The sequence below is a fragment of the Nerophis ophidion genome, linkage group LG15 (genome assembly GCF_033978795.1).
Source record: "Nerophis ophidion isolate RoL-2023_Sa linkage group LG15, RoL_Noph_v1.0, whole genome shotgun sequence".
Lineage (NCBI taxonomy): Eukaryota > Metazoa > Chordata > Actinopteri > Syngnathiformes > Syngnathidae > Nerophis > Nerophis ophidion.
Window position 1 is genome coordinate 16,778,771 of NC_084625.1, and position 18,571 is coordinate 16,797,341.

The 18,571-nt window shown below is 43.5% G+C and overlaps 2 protein-coding genes across 3 annotated transcripts in view; one reads left to right on the forward strand and one right to left on the reverse strand.

Annotated features, from left to right (window-relative positions):
* map3k15 (mitogen-activated protein kinase kinase kinase 15) overlaps positions 1–18,571 on the reverse strand; it is a 72,210-nt gene that overhangs the window by 8,033 nt on the left and 45,606 nt on the right. The window contains exons 19-25 of the mRNA XM_061921553.1: positions 10,333–10,490; positions 10,079–10,262; positions 9,802–9,976; positions 7,797–7,971; positions 3,432–3,617; positions 3,247–3,352; positions 242–482 (exon numbers count right to left, since the gene is read on the reverse strand). Of these exons, the coding sequence (XP_061777537.1) occupies positions 242–482; positions 3,247–3,352; positions 3,432–3,617; positions 7,797–7,971; positions 9,802–9,976; positions 10,079–10,262; positions 10,333–10,490 (1,225 nt within the window). The remainder of the gene's footprint in view (positions 1–241; positions 483–3,246; positions 3,353–3,431; positions 3,618–7,796; positions 7,972–9,801; positions 9,977–10,078; positions 10,263–10,332; positions 10,491–18,571) is intronic.
* Positions 151–16,944, forward strand: LOC133569320 (uncharacterized). Of its 2 annotated transcripts, none has more exons than XR_009809795.1 (4): positions 151–506; positions 3,229–3,645; positions 10,317–10,505; positions 12,801–14,395. XR_009809795.1 is itself a non-coding variant. In XM_061921554.1 (4 exons), exon 4 carries the CDS (start codon positions 15,355–15,357, stop codon positions 16,255–16,257), a length of 903 nt encoding a protein of 300 aa, XP_061777538.1. In that variant the 5' UTR covers positions 151–506; positions 3,229–3,645; positions 10,317–10,505; positions 14,416–15,354; the 3' UTR covers positions 16,258–16,944. The 2 variants fall into 2 exon arrangements, 1 of the variants encoding a protein (XP_061777538.1); XM_061921554.1 differs by lacking the exon at positions 12,801–14,395 and adding an exon at positions 14,416–16,944.

Below are 18,571 nucleotides of genomic sequence, written 5' to 3' on the forward strand. Positions count from 1 at the left end.
CTGCAGGGGGCGCCAAAGAAGATGAGGTGAGTCAGACTTTCTCAGGGTGTGTTGAGACTTGCAACAGCGTGGGCGTTCACAACTTTCCTTTTTCCAGTATTGCATCACAGGGCTCAAATGACGCAATTTGATACAGTCAGGTGCCACAACTCTTATTGACTGAAGCCATGATGAACAGAAGTAATCGGACGCTGACAGGAAGTGAAGATAACAGCATGACTGAGGTCAGAGATCTGCCTACCTGTTTGTCTCCTGCTTTAGGCGTCCGAGCTGAGCCCCCAGTTGGTGGTGGGAGCGCTGGTGCTCGTGCGAGTGGGCCGAGGGGAGCGCGGTGACGGCCGAGGGAGCGGGGTCGGCGGACACCCCTGTGTCGTCGGCGGCCGGCGCCAACACGGGGCCGAACTCGACCTCCTCCTCGTCCACCTCGTCCTCCTTTTCGGCGCCCTCGCACTCGGATGCCGGGCCAAAGTGTGTCTGCAGCTCTATTGAGGGGGAAAAGTCAAGAGGTGAGTATGACATATCTAAAAAATGTTACACTTTTTACTTGTATGTCCTAAAACTGTCTTTTTTCTAAAAGTGCAATGAAAATGTAATATACAAAAATTCAGGCCTTACCATTGAGAGCGTTTGTTTGATTATTTTTAGTTTTATGTTAAAATTACTGAATTATAAAATTCCTTTTATGTTATTGGGGAAAATACAAAATAAGCAATGTTTTCAAAAATGAAGGTGCAAAGTGACATTTTTGGGAATCTCCCTTGTAAAGTAGATTATTGACTATTGATCTCAATGGGAAAGTCCCACTGAGATTATGAATACCTTTACCCAGGTATCACCATTACAGTATGTCAATTTGGGTTTCCCCCTTATTGCCAATATACTGTGGGATATATATATATATATATAATATAAATATATTGCACTTTTTCACGTGTCCAACATACATCCATAAACGTGGACGCATGTGAAAAAGTGCAATATATTTATCTGTACAGTAATCTATTTGTATTTATTTATATATATTTATATATGTTTATTTATTTTATGTATATATTTATATATTATTTATATATATTTATTTAATTATATATGCACCTTATTGCTTTTTTTTATCCTGCACTACCATGAGCTTATGTAATGAAATTGTGTTCTTATCTGTTTTGTAAAGTTCAAATTTGATTGACAATAAAAAGGAAGTCTAAGTCTAAGTCTAAGGGAGTGTGGTCAAAATGGCGTTATCTTATAATTTGCATAATGAGGTGAAGTGAATTATATTTATATAGCGCTTTTCTCTAGTGACTCAAAGCACTTTACATAGTGAAACCCAATATCTAAGTTACAATTAAAACAGTGTGGGTGGCACTGGGAGCAGGTGGGTAAAGTGTCTTGCCCAAGGACACAACGGCAGTGACTAGGATGGCGGAAGCGGGAATCGAACCTGCAACCCTCAAGTTGCTGGCACGGCCACTCTACCAACCGAGCTATACCGCCCTGTGATAATTTCTTTAAAAAGGCTTTAAAAATGTATTTAAAAAAAAAAAAGATTTCATGAATTAGTATGAACCTGTTTTTTTCTTGTATCATGTTGCTCTATTTTTCAATTGTAGCTGCTTATTTGTACAGTACAAGCCAAACGTTTGGACACACCTTCTCATTTAATGTGGGCGGCATAGCTCGGTTGGTAGAGTGGCCGTGCCAGCAACTTGAGGGTTGCAGGTTCGATTCCCGCTTGTGCCATCCTAGTTTCTGCCGTTGTGTCCTTGGGCCAGACACTTTACCCACCTGCTCCCAGTGCCACCCACACTGGTTTAAATGTAACTTAGATATTGGGTGTCACTATTTAAAGCGCTTTGAGTCACTTGAGAAAAGCGCTATATAAATATAATTCACTTTACTTCACTTTTCTTTATTTTCATGACTATTTACATTATAGATTGTCACTGAAGGCATCAAAACTATGAATGAACACATGTGGAGTTATGTACTTAACAAAAAAAAGTTGAAATAATTGAAAACATGTTTTATATTGTAGTTTATTCGAAATAGCCACTCTTTGCTCTGATTACTGTTTTGCACACTCTTGGCATTCTCTCGATGAGCTTCAAGAAGTAGTCACCAGAAAGGGTTTTCACTTCACATTTGTCGTAGTTTTGATGCCTTCAGTGACAATCTACAACGTAAATAGTCATGAAAATAAAGAATACGCATTGAAATGATAAGGTGTGTCCAAACTTTTGACCTGTACTGTATGTGCTTTGTTGAGAATTTTTGAATTTTTTCGAGACTCCTCCAATCTTTTTTTAATTTTTTTTATAAAAACTACATTCAACAAACCCAACACCTTTTTCTGGTGTTATTGGAAACTGAACTTGTGTTTAGGGACTCCTTAATTCTGTCACACGATGTCTGCGATAAACAGCGAGAGCTCTTAATATTTGCAAATTGCACATTTTGTACATCGCTGTTGGTGGATTTATCTGCGATGAGGTGGCGACTTGTCTAGGGTGTACCCCGCCTTCCGCCCGAATGCAGCTGAGATAGGCTCCAGCACCACCCGCGACCCAAAAGAGACAGGCGGTAGAAAATGGATGGATGGATGGATAATAAAGTACGACCACGACACTTACGTCATCACGACATCCTGTTTCGGTGGGCAATGTAATTTTTCGCCGGCCAAATTTTCAGTACATCGCTAGTCAGTAGGTTGCAAATAATAGGCTACACCTATCCATCCATACAAAAAGAAACAAGCCCAGAATTCCCTCTAATGCAGCGTTACAGTGACTTGTATTTTTCATGCACTTATTTTTGCTGTATTTATCTGGCACAAGTGGAAAGCCGGTCTCTGAAAATAATGCCTGCAATAAACCGGTCTGTGGTGCAAAAAAGGTTGGGGCCCACTGACATATACAGTATATAATTTATACTGATATGCAACACTAAATGGTCCATAGTGTGTGAATGTGAGTGTGAATGTTGTCTGTCTGTGTTGGCCCTGCGATGAGGTGGCGACTTGTCCTGGGTGTACCCCGCCTTCTGCCCGATTGTAGCTGAGATAGGCCCCAGCACCCCAAAAGGGATAAGCAGTAGAAAAAATGGATGGATGGATATTATATATATATATATATATATATATATATATATATATATATATATATATAAATAAATTTATATATATATATTTATATATTTTTTTGTAACTGTCTTTTTACCTATACCGTCCACTAGATGCCAGTAGAAACTCACCTGGAATGAGAATGGTAATGGCTGCCTGCACAGCTCGGCGGATGATGTTATCCATGGCGAACATCCAGTGAGGTTTGATGTGATGGTTTCTGAGCACCTTGTTTACCTGAGGGAAGGAAACATGAACGCTATTTAATGAGACACCTTTTTGCCGTGTGTGTGTGTGTGTGTGTGTGTTTTCTGACCGAGTCCTGGAAGCCGAAGAGCACCAGCTGGATCTGGTTGATGGAAGTGGAGTCAAAGTCCAGGTCCAGCTTGAGCTTGGAGATGGTGGCCGCCATGACGCGCCTCTCCGGGGAATGGATGAAGTCTCGGAGGATGCAGATGATCTGCTTGATGTGCTCCACGGACAGCTGGAGCTCCTCGCTGCCCTGAGCGTCACCGAAGATGTCAGCACAGGTAACTCACAGAACGTGGTCGGCGACCGACCGAATGTGAATTATACAAATGAGCATGGCAGCCATATTTTCTGCGGTGTTACATGAACACAAAACAACAACAGTTGGAATTGGGGGTTAAATCACCAAAAATGATTCCCGGGCGCGGCCACCGCTGCTGCTCACTGCTCCCCCTCACCTCCCAGGGTGGTGGGTCAAATGCAGAGGGTAATTTCACCACACCTAGTGTGTGCGACTATCAGTGGTACTTTAACTTTAACTCACACTCAAGGTCAGTTTCCCAAAGATATTTAAATATTTTATTTCCCCACTTTTAAACGGCCAGTGTGTGTATACATTCCACTTTTTTCATGATCACATGTAAACTTGAAAAAATTACTTTTGCAGCAACATCACTTTCCACAAGGGGTGTCAAACCTACGGCAGGTTATATCCGGACGGCAGGATGAGTTAGGCAAGGTTAAAAATGAGCCGGAATTTTCGAATGAAAGAAATTGCCATTCTAGATGTGTCCACTAGATGTCATATATGCTACATACCGTATTTCCTTGAATTGCTGCAGGGTATAAAGTATGCCTGCCTTGACTTACTGTCGGGTCAAACTCGCTTTGCAAAATAATTAGCGCATGCTTAGTATCACCACCTGGTCAAACTCGTGACGTCACGAGTGACACTTCCCCTGTCATCCTTTTCAAAATGGAGGAGCCTGATTTAAATACCGGTAATTTGAAATCGCATAAAGGGAAGAAGATTAAGAGCTATTCAGTAGGATTTAAGGTCCAAGCTTATATCACACTCAAATTTTTACTGCATGCCTTTGGTAAGTACCGGAGTGACAAGAGGTTTTAAAAAATTAAAGCATGCTTACTTTTACAGCATGCCTTTGGTAAGCGCAGGAGTGAGAAGAGGTTTTAAATTAATTAGAGCCCCTGGCGGCAATTCAAGGAAATACGGTATGTAAAAAAAAATAATAATAAACCATATGATGTTAGTGCATCAGTTGAGGAAAATGAGCAACTACATAAATAACATCCAGCCATTTCATTTTGATATTATTTTTTATCTTGATAGATTGAAAATTAACACCGATGCATACCGAGGATGTCGTAGTGGTTTGTGTTGTGGTTTGTGCAGCCCTTTGAGACACTAATGATTTAGGGCTATAAATAAACATTGATTGATTGATTGATTGACTGATGAACATTATCACACAATTTATTCAGGAAGTATAAATCACGTCAAATAAAGATAGAATACTATTAACTGTAACATGTAAGTGTAAAAAAAACCCAACAACATTATGTTTTGTACATTTTCAGAATGTGCTTGTTCGATTTTTAAACAAAGAAGACAATTTGTAGTTGTCTTTATTTTTAAGTTATTGTGCCGTGATTTTACCAGTCCGGCCCACTTGGTAGTACATTTTTCTCCATGTGACGCCCGATCTAAAATTAGTTTGACATCCCTGGTTTGCATGCTCATTATTTCAGTAACAATGCGCCCCTGTAGGAAACCGTAAGTAAACATGTTGCTGCACGCTTTGAAGAAGATAAATATATGCCGTCAAAAAATAGAGGTTGACCGATTATTAGTACGGATATTTCGCATTTTGACATATATCGGTATCGGGTTTTTTGTTGTTGTTGTTGTTGTTGTTTTTTTAGAACACCGGCTGATACAATATATAAACATTAGGTATCAGCATTTAGTATCAATAAAATATTTCTTAGTTAAGTTACATAGATAGCAATAACCACTGCTCAAACACCAGAGTGTTATCCCTGCATGAGAAAATTTACTTTAAAAGTATAAATTACCCATTGTCAATAATGAATGACAACATTTTGATATCTTGTTCGTCCCAGTTAGTCTCCTTTGCTTACCTGTCAAAAGCCCCAAAAATGTTTTGTACGGTAAATCCAGTTTTTGTCCTTCTTTCCTGCCTTTTCACTAGCTCCGTTTTGTTCTTTTTCGCTACCGCAGCGATGGAGTAGCCCAAGAAGGCACGGCCCACAACGCTCGCAGCGTGGGCTCGTTAAAGGAGTTTCATTTTCCGCGATTCAATCAAATAACTTGACAGAGATGGATGGATATGAAAACAACAGTAAAGATATCTCTGCCAAGTATCCAAACTTTGCGTAAATATTTTGACAAATAGGATATGTAATACTCAAAGAAGAGAAGGCAGCAGCTCACACATTCTCATACTTTCTGTGACAGCCAGCTTGAAAAACGTCTCAACTATAATCTACATGGAGTCCAGAATTGTTTTAATTCAATTGTCGGCAAAATTTCAGGGTTCTTCATAAGGAAACTTTACAATGTATTAGTGTTGTCCTGATATATATATATAAATGAATCTGATACTTTTTGGTACTTTTTTGAATAATAAGGACCACAAAAAATTGCATTATTGGCTTTATCTTAACAAAACATCTTACGGTACATTAAACATATGTTTGTAATTGAAAGGTTGTCCTTAAATAAAATAGTGAACATACAAGAAAACTTGTATTTTATTAGTAAGTAAGCAAACAAAGGCTACTAATTTAGTCTGCTGACATTAGCAGTAATTTACCAAAGACTATAAAAATGGGACCTATTACCTCCCTGCTTGATACTCAGCATCAAGGTTTGGAATTGGGTGTTAAATCACCAAAAATGATTCCCGAATGCAGCCATCGCCGCTGCTCACTGCTCCCCTCACCTCACAAGGTGTGATCAAGGGTGATGGTTCAAATGCAGAGAATAATTTTGCCACACTTAGTGTGTGTTTGACAATCATGGGTACTTTAACTTAATATTGTGTACATTTCCATTCTAATATTTTATCAAAATTATTAAGGACAAGTGGTAGAAAATTAATTAAAAATGTACTTGTTCATTTACTGTTAATATCTGCTTACTTTCTCTTTTAAAATGTTATGTCAACATTTCTGTTAAAATGTAATAAACACTTATTCTTCTGTTGTTTGGATACTTTACATTAGTTTTGGATGATACCACAAATGTGGGTATCAATCCGATACCAAGTAGTTACAGGATCATACATTGGTCATATTCTCATGTGTCCAGGGACATATTTCCTAAGTTTATAAAGATAATATAGATGTTGAAAAAGCGAATGAAGATGTTGTGATGCCAAAAAATACCAATACTTTTCAGAGGCGGTGTAGTACCGGATATGATTCATTAGCATCGCTGTACTATAATAATACCGGTATATAGTACAACCGTACAATGTGTTGAATGTTATAAAATTAAGTAGCTGGCGATTTATTGTGATGTAGAGAAATCCCATATTTTTACCAATTTTCCCAGCAGATTTTTCCCATATTTTGAAACACAAATGCTATTACTCCTCTTAAACAAGTGTAGTAAAGGTGTTTGTGAAATCCCTGGATGTTTTGTGGCGCTAAATAAACCACATTAACAGCGCCACATAAAGCATTATGTCGTTACTAGTCCGACTTTTCCTGAACAAAATAAAGTTAAAAAAACTAACTTAAAGCTGTCCAGCTGTTAACCAATGTATACTATTTATCTTTAGCAAACTTTTACTGCAAATAAATATTGTCTCCAAATATCGGTTATCGGCCCTGAAAAAAACATATCAGTCGATCTGTAGTTGAAAATGGTCACAAGGAGCAAATGTGTACGTTTTTGTGTGGCGATGACATTTTAGGCTCAAGATCCATTCATCCATCCATCCATTTTCTAACGCTTGTCCCTTTCGGGGAGCCTATCAACTGCATTCGGGCGGAAGGCGGGGTACACCCTGGACAAGTCGCCACCTCATCGCAGGGCCAACACAGATAGACGGACAACATTCACACTCACATTCCCACACTAGGGACCATTTAGATTTGCCAATCAACCTATCCCCAGGTGCATGTCTTTGGAGAAGATAATTATAAATGCCATCTATCCATCCATTTTTCTACCGCTTATTCCCTTTCGGGGTCGCGGGGGGCGCTGGCGCCTATCTCAGCTACAATCGGGCGGAAGGCGGGGTACACCCTGGACAAGTCGCCACCTCATCGCAGGGCCAACACAGATAGACAACATTCACACTCACATTCACACACTAGATGCTTTTGCATGTACCGACATTCATTCAACACAGCCAGAAAACGGTTAAACGAGCAGCACCTGGATGTAGTTCTCCTTCAGGTTAGAGATGACCTTTTCCTGGTCCTCGTTGAGGACCTTGAACAGAATGGCCCGCCTCTCACTGTCCTTCTTCAGTAAGAAAAGCCCCCCGTCTCGGTCCTCTGCTGAGGGCGGGACATTGCGGTCCTCCGACACGGAGCCTTCATCTGGAACGCTGCGACGCACACAAACACCTCAGTGTGCTTTTTTTAAATTTTTATTAATTTGTATTTTTTTTTACGACAGACTGTGTGCAAATACAAGCCTCTCCTGGCTACCGTGCCTGGTGAATCTGCAGCACACGCTTACTTAAACACTCAAGTGTCCAAGTGCTGTGTGCATTCGTGTGTGTAGCTTGTAAAGTTATTGTTATACGAGTGTTGTAAAAGTTAGTGAAGCATGCTGGGAGCACCTGCCAGCCAAACATTTGTTCACATCTCCCTAACATTAGCAGCAGCAGGAATAGTTCACTCTGCTGGTTTGTCGGTTAACAGAATTATACAAAAATCAATTATGATGTGGAGGCAAAAAGAGCTACGGACTGATTTGTGTGTGGAAAAAGTAAAAACCCATCACAAAGGTATTGACCCTGTCCTAAATTAACAGCATTTGCTGTTATAGTTAATACAACATGGAAGAAGGTGCATAATTTTAATAAATGTAGTATGATCATTAAGGATGGTAAGATTACAACAGCTCACAACTCGATTCAGATGTAACACAATTCTCGATTCAAACTGATACAGTACGATACAACATATTATTTGGTATAACAATTATATAATAAAATCTTTTCAAAACGGGTAACAAAAACTCTTCTTGGCTGCAGATAAATAGACGCAGGAATAAAGTGCAAAGGTGGCCTGAAAAACTTGTTTTAGAATGTAAAAAATATATATAGACATATATAATTTGTAATAAAAAATGTAATATTTATATATCTATATATAGTTTTTAAATTGATTTTGGAAAATTATGATTTAATTTAGGATTGGAATTAATTGCAGATTTTTTTTTAAAACACATTATTTATTGAATAAGATTTCCTAAACTGTTTTTATTACTTCAAATGTAGTTGTACTAATTGTAAATTTTTTATATTTACATTATGAAAAAATATATATATTTGTTTTCTCATTTTTATGACTAATACCTGCAGCGATTTCTTTTTGGATTTTTTTTATTTTTGAATTGATTCTGGAAAATTATGGATCAATTTAGGATTGGAATTATTCGCCCAAAAAAATTAAAACATATTAATGTTTATTAAATAAGATTTCCTAAATAGAGAAATGTATTTAAAATATGTTATTATTACTTTACAATGTATTTGTGCTAGTTGTAATATTGAAATATTTACAATATTAAAAAAATTATAATTAGTTTTCTCATTTTCAAATTATTATTATTTTTAAAATATATGTATATATTTTTTAATTGATTCGGGCAAATTATGAATGAATTTAGGATTTGAATTAATCATAGAAAAAAAATAACTTTTATTTAAGAAGATTTTCTTTACAGAGAAATGTACTTCAAATAGTTTCTTAATTACTTCAGAATGTAATTGTACTAGTAGCAAGATCATTCAAATGTTTATAGTGTGTAAATATTTATTTTCACGTTTTATGAAAAACTGTCTAATGAAATAACTAAGCATGTTTTTTTTGTTTTTTCACCCTCGAAAATAATTATTTCATTCATGTTTTCTTTGCTACTTAGTTAGCATGAGTATGTGAAAACCTACTACACCCATTTATAGTGCAGAGGAGGTGCATCAGATAACAAATATGTTTTAGTACAGATAGCTAGGATAGGCTCCAGCCACTCCAAGGAGGCCGAGATGGACAAGCGGTAGAAAGCAGATGAATAGATGGAGTTTTATTTTTTTTCACGGTTTTCTTGGTAAATCATGCGTCAATTTTAGCCCAACACTGCTAAATTCCACATTCAATTTGTCAAACTTAGAAAAGTGTTTGAATACGAAGACGGAAAGGTTTTGCACCTCAGGTAGTTGGAGTTGGGCGGTTTGAGCAGATTCTCTGAGCCAGAGCTTTTCTTTTTCTGGAAGAAGACGTCGTGTTTGGAGTCGCAGTCGGGGCTCATGGAGCCGTGTTCGCTGCTGCTGCTCCCGGTGGCCTCGCACTGCAACTGCACCGGCAGGGAAACGTGGATGTAGTCTGGACAGGGCGCACCCCAGAAAAAACAAGAAAAAGAGATTTAATGACTGGGTGAAATGTCAAGGAACCACAGCTCCCCAGCGCAGGGAGCACTCATGCCACCTGAGGGTTTGAAGGCGATCTTGCTCTTCTTGCCCTTGGTGTTCTGCTTGACAAACGTGTCCTTGAGCAGGTCGGAGGCCAGGGCTCGTTTGTGAGGGTCTGGTTCGAAGCAGCGCAAGATGAACGACTTGGCCTCCAGCGACAAAGACTCGGGGATCTCAGGGTGGATCTTAAACATCCCCACCTGCAACAAAATCAGCGTCGTTTGTCTTAAAAAGTACTTTTTGTCTTCTCACAGGGAGTTTTTAATGTACCTTAAACATGGCGGCTTGAGGCTCCCCCAGCTCATGGAAGGGAGGCTTTCCGGTGGCCATTTCTATGATTGTGCACCCCAGGGACCAGATGTCTGCTGGGGCCCCGTAGCCTCGGGGACCTTTATCGATGATTTCCGGAGCCATGTACTGCAAAGTGCCTGTCGCCGGAGGAGGTAAGTAAGGTGGTCAGAATAGTTTCATAAAGTAATTACAGTAACAGGGTGAGAAAGCACATGATTGGTATAGAGCAGATCTGGGCAAACTAAGGCCCGGGGGCCGCATGCGGCCCGTTAAAGGCCTACTGAAACCCACTACTATCCATCATGCAGTCTGATAGTTTAGATAGATAGAGATAGATAGTACTTTATTTATTCCGTCAGGAGAGTTCCTTCAGGAAAATTAAAATTTTCAGCACAATCAATCAATCAATCAATGTTTATTTATATAGCCCCAAATCACAAATGTCTCAAAGGACTGCACAAATCATTACGACTACAACATCCTCGGAAGAACCCACAAAAGGGCAAGGAAAACTCACACCCAGTGGGCAGGGAGAATTCACATCCAGTGGGACGCCAGTGACAATGCTGAGTATGAGAAACCTTGGAGAGGACCTCAGATGTGGGCAATCCCCCCCCCCCCACCCCCCCACCCCCCCTCTAGGGGACCGAAAGCAATGGATGTCGAGCGGGTCTAACATGATGCTGTGAAAGTTCAATCCATAGTGGCTCCAACACAGCCGCGAGAGTTCAGTTCAAGCGGATCCAAGACAGCAGCCAGAGTCCCGTCCACAGGAAACCATCTCAAGCGGAGGCGGATCAGCAGCGTAGAGATGTCCCCAACCAATACAGGCGAGCGGTCCATCCTGGGTCTCGACTCTGGACACCCAGTACTTCATCCATGGTCATCGGACCGGACCCCCTCCACAAGGGAGGGGGGGACATAGGAGAAAGAAAAGAAGCGGCAGATCAACTGGTCTAAACAGGAGGTCTATTTAAAGGCTAGAGTATACAGATGAGTTTTAAGGTGAGACTTAAATGTTTCTACTGAGGTAGCATCTCGAACTGTTACCGGGAGGGCATTCCAGAGTACTGGAGCCCATTCAAGATCAGACAAACATTACAGGGAGACAGAACAGGATCGCTGACGGGTCTACCGGCGTCCAGCGCCCCTTACAAAAAAAGGTGAGATACAGGTAAACAAGGGTGGGGGAATGGGAGAAAAAAATAGAAGATTAAAATAAAATAAAAAAATCGGTCTTAGCCTGGGCCCTACAGAGGGGGTGCAGACTGAGGCCAAGGGGAAAAAACAACTCATAGCCATAGTACACATCCTTCTTACATGTGTAAGAGGGAAACATCAAAGAACACAGAGGACATTAAAGACATTAAAGCAGCAGATACAACCAGACACTTCTACATACAGCTATGAATAAAAAGTAAAAGAAACATATCCACCGTGGTGGCCTCTGCGGTGTTCTACGCCATCGTCCGCTGGGGTGGAGGGAGCATGGCCAGAGACAGGAGCAGACCCAACAAAGCAACCAAGACAGCCGACTCCACTCTCGGCCAGTGTCCAGTCCGCATGGATGAGCGAGGATACGTCCAAGGAGACTGAGGTGTCCGACACCTGCTCACCCAGTCAAGACACTGTGAAGCCTCTCCGTCCCAGCGCTCAGTGCTAGCTCCGCAGCCCTGTCCCCTCATCCGCACCTATTCCAGTCCCTCCAAACCGACTTCGGTGTGGCAGACACCCAGCAGCTGGTTTCCATGGCCAAAAGGCTCCCGGGGAGCAGATCCAGAAGTCCACAAAAAAGCACCGCAGAAGTCACGAAAGGTCCACCCCTTGTCACACAGTCCCAAAGGGTCCCGGACCAAAAGGCAAAAAAATATAATAACACATGAAAACAAGAGGGAAACACAAAAGGATGACACAACAGCACAGAGCTCCTGTCAACAGCAGCCACTACAGCAGCGCCATCTCGGAGAAAAAAAATACATCAATGATGAAATATTAACATTGCAACACATGCCAATACGGCTTTTTTAGTTTACTAAATTACAATTTTAAATTTCCCAGGACTTTTTTCTTGAAAACGTCGCATAAGGATGACGTGTACGCGTGACGTCACGGGCTGTTATGAATATGAGCGCTGCGCACACACACAGCTAAAAGTCGTCTGCTTTAACGGCATAATTACACAGTATTTTGGACATCTGTGTTGCTGAATCTTTTGCAATTTGTTCAATTAATATTGGAGAAGTCAAAGTAGAAAGACAGAGTTGGGAAGCTTTAGCCTTTAGCCACACAAACAAACGGTGATTCCTTGTTTAAAATTCACAGAGGTGAAACTTTACTATGGATCACAGCGGACATGGATCCCGACTACATGTCAAACAGCAGGTTTCGGTGAGAAAATTGTGGTTAAAAAGTCGCCACTTTCAGCTGAGCTTGTGCCGTCCATACAGCTGCCGTCGACTTCCCTGAGACACTGCGCGTCAACACCCGGCCTTGGACGTACACTTCCGACTATCAGGTACTGTTAAACTCACTAAAACACTAGCAACACAATAGAAAGATAAGGGATTTCCCAGAATTATCTTAGTAAATGTCTCTAAAAACATATGAATCCGTCTCAATGCAACGCGATTGCAATCGCATTTTTTTTTTCTAGTCCGTCGCTATCAATATCCTCAAACACGAATCTTTCATCCTCACTCAAATTAATGGGGAAATTGTCGTTTTCTCGGTCTGAATAGCTGTTTTTGTTGGAGGCTCCCATTAAAATCAATGTGAATATATGAGGAGCCCTCAACATGTGACGTCATCGTCTGCGACTTACGGTAGAGGGAGGGCTTTTCTCCAGTTGCGAACTTTATCGTGGATGTTCTCTACTAAATCCTCTCAGCAAAAATATGGCAATATCGCGAAATGATCAAGTATGACACATAGAATGGACCTGCTATCCCCGTTTAAATAAGAAAATCTCATTTCAGTAGGCCTTTAAGCTTTTCTATCCGTTCTCAAATAATTTTTTTAGATCTTTAGGATGGAAAATGTAGCTGCCATAATAATGTGCAGTGATGTTTTCAAATGTCCGTTAGTCTTGAACTATACAACATATTCTAATGGCTGGAATCTGCACTTTTGCATGATATACTTACGTTACTATGGTAATCTAAGTCACAGCAGCTCAAACCAGGCACCAACCAGTGTGGGTGGGGAACGTTTCCACAGTGTTTCCAGAGCGTCCAGCCTGAAATCCGGGTGTTAGGGACAGACTTGGAAGGAGATTTTTACAACAAAGCTAAAGCTAAGTGATATATTGGATATATTAGACCATGGGTGTTAAACTCTGGCCCGCGGGCCAAATTTGGCCCGCCGTTTAATTTCATTTGGCCCTTGAGGCAATATCAAATTAACATTAGAGCTGGCCCGCCGGTAACACCACATTCACCGCTAATACTCATACTTGCCAACCCTCCCGATTTTCCCGGGAGACTCCCGAAGTTTAGTGCCCTTCCCGAAAATCTCCCAGGGCAACCATTCTCCCGATTTCCACCCGGACAATATTGGGAGCGTGCCTTAAAGGCACTGTCCTCTACAACATGCCGTCACGTCCTCTTTTCCTCCATATAAATAGCGTGCTGGCCAAGTCACATAATATATGCGGCTTTCACACACACATACTTGGTCAACAGCCATACAGGTCACACTGAGGGTGGCCGTATAAACAACTTTAACATTGTTACAAATATGCGCCACACTGTGAACCCACACCAAACAAGAATGACAAAACACATTTCGGGAGAACACCCGCACCGTAACACAACATAAACACAACAAAACAAATACCCAGTTTCCCTTGCAGCACTAACTCTTCCGGAATGCTACACTATACACCCCCCGCTACCACCAAACCCCGCCCACCTAATTTCTATTTTATTTTCAAATGTATTTACCTCAGAAGGCTGCAAATAGAAAAGAGGCATTCATTTTTTTAATTACGTTTTATTTATTATACCAATGATGTTTATTCGTTTTTTTTTTTTAAGTTGATTTTGCACTATTACGTTATATAAGGTCTGCCTGTTCCATGGGAGGAAGCCCGAGTACCCGGAGGGAACCCACGCAGTCACGGGGAGAACATGCAAACTCTACACAGAAAGATCCCGAGCCCGGGATTGAACCCAGGATTACTCAGGACCTTTGTATTGTGAGGCAGACGCACTAACCCCTGTCCCACCGTGCTGCCTTATTTAAGCCTTGCTTGTTCAATATTCATTGCAAAACTTGTTTGGGTCCCTATTAAAAGGTTAATTTGTTCAACCTTGGCCCGCGGCTTTGTTCCGTTTTAAATTTTGGCCCACTCTGTATTTGAGTTTGACACCCCTGTATTAGACTGTAGGTCTTTATTTATTTTTGTTGTTTAGCTTGATTGTAAAATATGTCGATCAAGAGGGGGTGTGGCGTACTTTTATTGTCAATATTCAGTGTTTTATTGTTAATATGTTGTGATCCGGCTTCCGGATCACACATCTCTAGCATGTTTGTCTTTTTTGTATTGTCCTACTATGTTTTGATCATGTTTTGGACTCTACCGATCCCGTTTGTTAGCGCACTTCCTTATTTACATTCATCACCATGACAACTTATTTGCTCCTCCTGCACGGCTCATTCACACACCGGTTTGTAATTATGTTTTCTGTATTTAAGCCCCTCTGCTACCTAGTTCGCTCTCGCCAGTTTGTTTGCACCTGCAACCGTTACGTGAGTGGTCTCTGTTTATTTTTCTGCTTGCTAAATGTAGCTTGCCTCCGCGCGCTTGCCTCGCGCTTTATGGACTTCGAACTCTGTCTTCTGTGTATATTAGCATTTAGTTTTCTGTGCTCAGACACGCCTTTGATTTGCTCTTTTGTACCAGTGTTCTTTTGTAACTTCATATTAAAAGGCTGTTCATACCTTCATTCCTGCCTGCTGTGATCCTGCGCATCGAGAGGCGACACTCCCCGCGCATCCACGATGCCGCGCAAACGTAACAGAAACTGGCGAGCAGAAACGCGTCACCTCGCGCTGGATCCTCCAGGACACCGTTCCCGACAAGCAGCATACCCGACCAAGTACTCCTCCGCTCCAACCCAGGACTCTTCTCTACGGGTTGGTACTTTGTTCACTTCTCCCGTTCCCAGTCACCATGTTGCTATTCCCATTAGCATCCCACCATCTTCCGCCTTCCCTGTCACTCACAGTGACGTCACTCCGTTCACGCCCCCCTATGACGTCACCGTTAACACCTTAGTGGATTCCTCTGCACATTTTTTTGACCTTAGTGACGAGGAGCTTTTTGAAGATGAACTTTCTCCCATTCCACCCAAGGACCTAATTTTATATACGAAAATTTTCAAGGATAATTGTAGCACATCCAAGCCCAGTCACACCCCCAACAATGACTTTAATAATATAATTAATTATTACCAGGACATTTTCCGCCACTACTATGACTCTAGTCAGTCTTCACCCCCCATACCCGCTTCCCCCCCTCTCAAGTCTCGTTCTCCGCCTGAATCCGTGCCTTTTTCCACCTCATTTAGTGAGGATTTTGAACATTTTAGAGGGGAGGAGCCTGCCCTCCTCCAAACCTCCCACCGCCCGCCCTTACGGTCAGCCTCTGTCCAACGGGGCCCCGTCTGGAATCCGGGTCTTGAGGGGAGGGCCAGTATTACTACCAAGCCTCCTAGACCTCCACCACCGGTGTTCACCCCTGTTAAACCTGTTAAGCCACTACGGCCTCCTAGACCTCCTCCACCGGTGTTCTCCCCGGTCAAGTCACGCCCTCTTAGACCTCCTCCACCTGTGTTCCGTCCGTGCCCTAGTTCTAGTTTTAGTCACAGTCTCTCTGAGTTCGAGTCCCAGCCTTCTTCGTAGCCCATGCTCTAGTCCTACTCGTAGACCGACTTGTAGACTGAGTCGTAGTCCAAGTCCTGGCCCGAGTTTCCGTTCTGATTCTAGTTGTAGTCCTAGTCTTTCTCGTAGTCGTCGTAGTCCTAGTTCCACTCGTAGACTGATCCGTAGTCCGAGTCCTGTTTCGAGTCCGGTCCCGAGTCTTGTTTCTTGCCTTTGTAATATTAGTACTGATTCCCCTCGTGGTCTTAGTCCGAACCCTAGTCCTTACCCAAGTACTTGTCCGAGCCCCAGTGTTACTGTAAGTCCTAGTCTTTGTCCTAGTCCTTGCCCGAGCACCAGTTTGATTGTTAGTCCCAGTCCTTGCCCAAGCCCTAGTTTGACCGTTTGTCCTAGTTCTTGCCCAAGCCCTGGTATGACTGTAAGTCCTGGTCGTTGCCCAAGCCCTTCTCAAAGCACTAGTGTGATTGTAAGTCCTGGTCCTCTCTCAAGTCCTTGCCCGAGTCCTAGTGTTTGTCTTATCACTCATCATAGTCCTAGTCCTGCTCACAGCCAGTCCCCTAGTTCTCCTCGGCAGACCCCTGTGCCTGCTCCTCGGCTGAAGCCGACTCCTGCTCCTCGGCTGAAGCCGACTCCTGCTCCTCGGCTGAAGCCGACTCCTGCTCCTCGGCTGAAGCCGACTCCTGCTCCTCGGCTGAAGCCGACTCCTGCTCCTCGGCTGAAGCCGACTCCTGCTCCTCGGCTGAAGCCGACTCCTGCTCCTCGGCTGAAGCCGACTCCTGCTCCTCGGCTGAAGCCGACTCCTGCTCCTCGGCTGAAGCCGACACCTGCTCCTCGGCTGAAGCCGACACCTGCTCCTCGGCTGAAGCCGACACCTGCTCCTCGGCTGAAGCCGACACCTGCTCCTCGGCTGAAGCCGACACCTGCTCCCAGTCTGGTTCTCACACCAGCACATGACTCTGACCTGGTTTTCACACCAGAAAATGTTTCTAGCCTTGTTCTCACGCCAGTTTCAGACTCTAAACTGGTTCTCACGCCAGCACAAACTCCAAGGCTGGAGCCCACTCCGGTACCAGCACCACGACAGGTACCGGTGCCAGCTCCGTGCCGCCAAGCACCGGTGCCAGCTCCGCGCCGCCAAGCACCGCCGACGACGGGGCTGGAGCCCACACCAGCGTCGACGAGGGGGCTGGAGCCCACACCAGCGTCGACGAGGGGGCTGGAGCCCACACCAGCGTCGACGAGGGGGCTGGAGCCCACACCAGCGTCGACGACGGGGCTGGAGCCCACACCAGCGTCGACGACGACTCCTGCGGCTCCCAGGCCGCCTCCGACGACTCCTGCGGCTCCCAGGCCGCCTCCGACGACTCCTGCGGCTCCCAGGCCGCCTCCGACGACTCCTGCGGCTGCCGTCCCCGCACCCTCGTCTGCTGCTTCCAAGCCTGCTGGGATTTCGGTGCTGAGGCGTCGTCCACCACGTCGACCACGGGCGTGGCCTCTGCGAGGTCATCCTCCTCGCCAGATACTCCCTCCTCCATGTCGGCCACGGATGTGGCCGTGCCCGGGTCGTCCGCCTCGCCGGGCACCTCATCCTGCGAGGCGGCCACTAATGTGGCCTTTTCGAGGTCGCCCGCCAAAACTTTTTCGGCAGCAGCGTTCCACCCGCCGCCGCCACATGATGTGTCCTCGGTGGATTCGGGGACATGCGATCTGGCGACCCTCCACCGTGGACTCCCTCCGCCCTCCCTTCGTTTGTGAACTTTCTGGTTTTGGGAGGGGGTTTCTCTTTATTGCAGTTTTTTGGGGGGCATCTGGGATCTGCCCCTTAAGGGGGGGGTAATGTTGTGATCCGGCTTCCGGATCACACATCTCTAGCATGTTTGTCTTTTTTGTATTGTCCTACTATGTTTTGATCATGTTTTGGACTCTACCGATCCCGTTTGTTAGCGCACTTCCTTATTTACATTCATCACCATGACAACTTATTTGCTCCTCCTGCATGGCTCATTCACACACCGGTTTGTAATTATGTTTTCTGTATTTAAGCCCCTCTGCTACCTAGTTCGCTCTCGCCAGTTTGTTTGCACCTGCAACCGTTACGTGAGTGGTCTCTGTTTATTTTTCTGCTTGCTAAATGTAGCTTGCCTCCGCGCGCTTGGCTCGCGCTTTATGGACTTCGAACTCTGTCTTCTGTGTATATTAGCATTTAGTTTTCTGTGCTCAGACACGCCTTTGATTTGCTCTTTTGTACCAGTGTTCTTTTGTAACTTCATATTAAAAGGCTGTTCATACCTTCATTCCTGCCTGCTGTGATCCTGCGCATCGAGAGGCGACACTC

Bases quoted from the DNA above. Each gene is read 5' to 3' on its own strand.
- LOC133569320 (XM_061921554.1), top strand. From the start codon at position 15,355: ATGCCGCGCAAACGTAACAGAAACTGGCGAGCAGAAACGCGTCACCTC.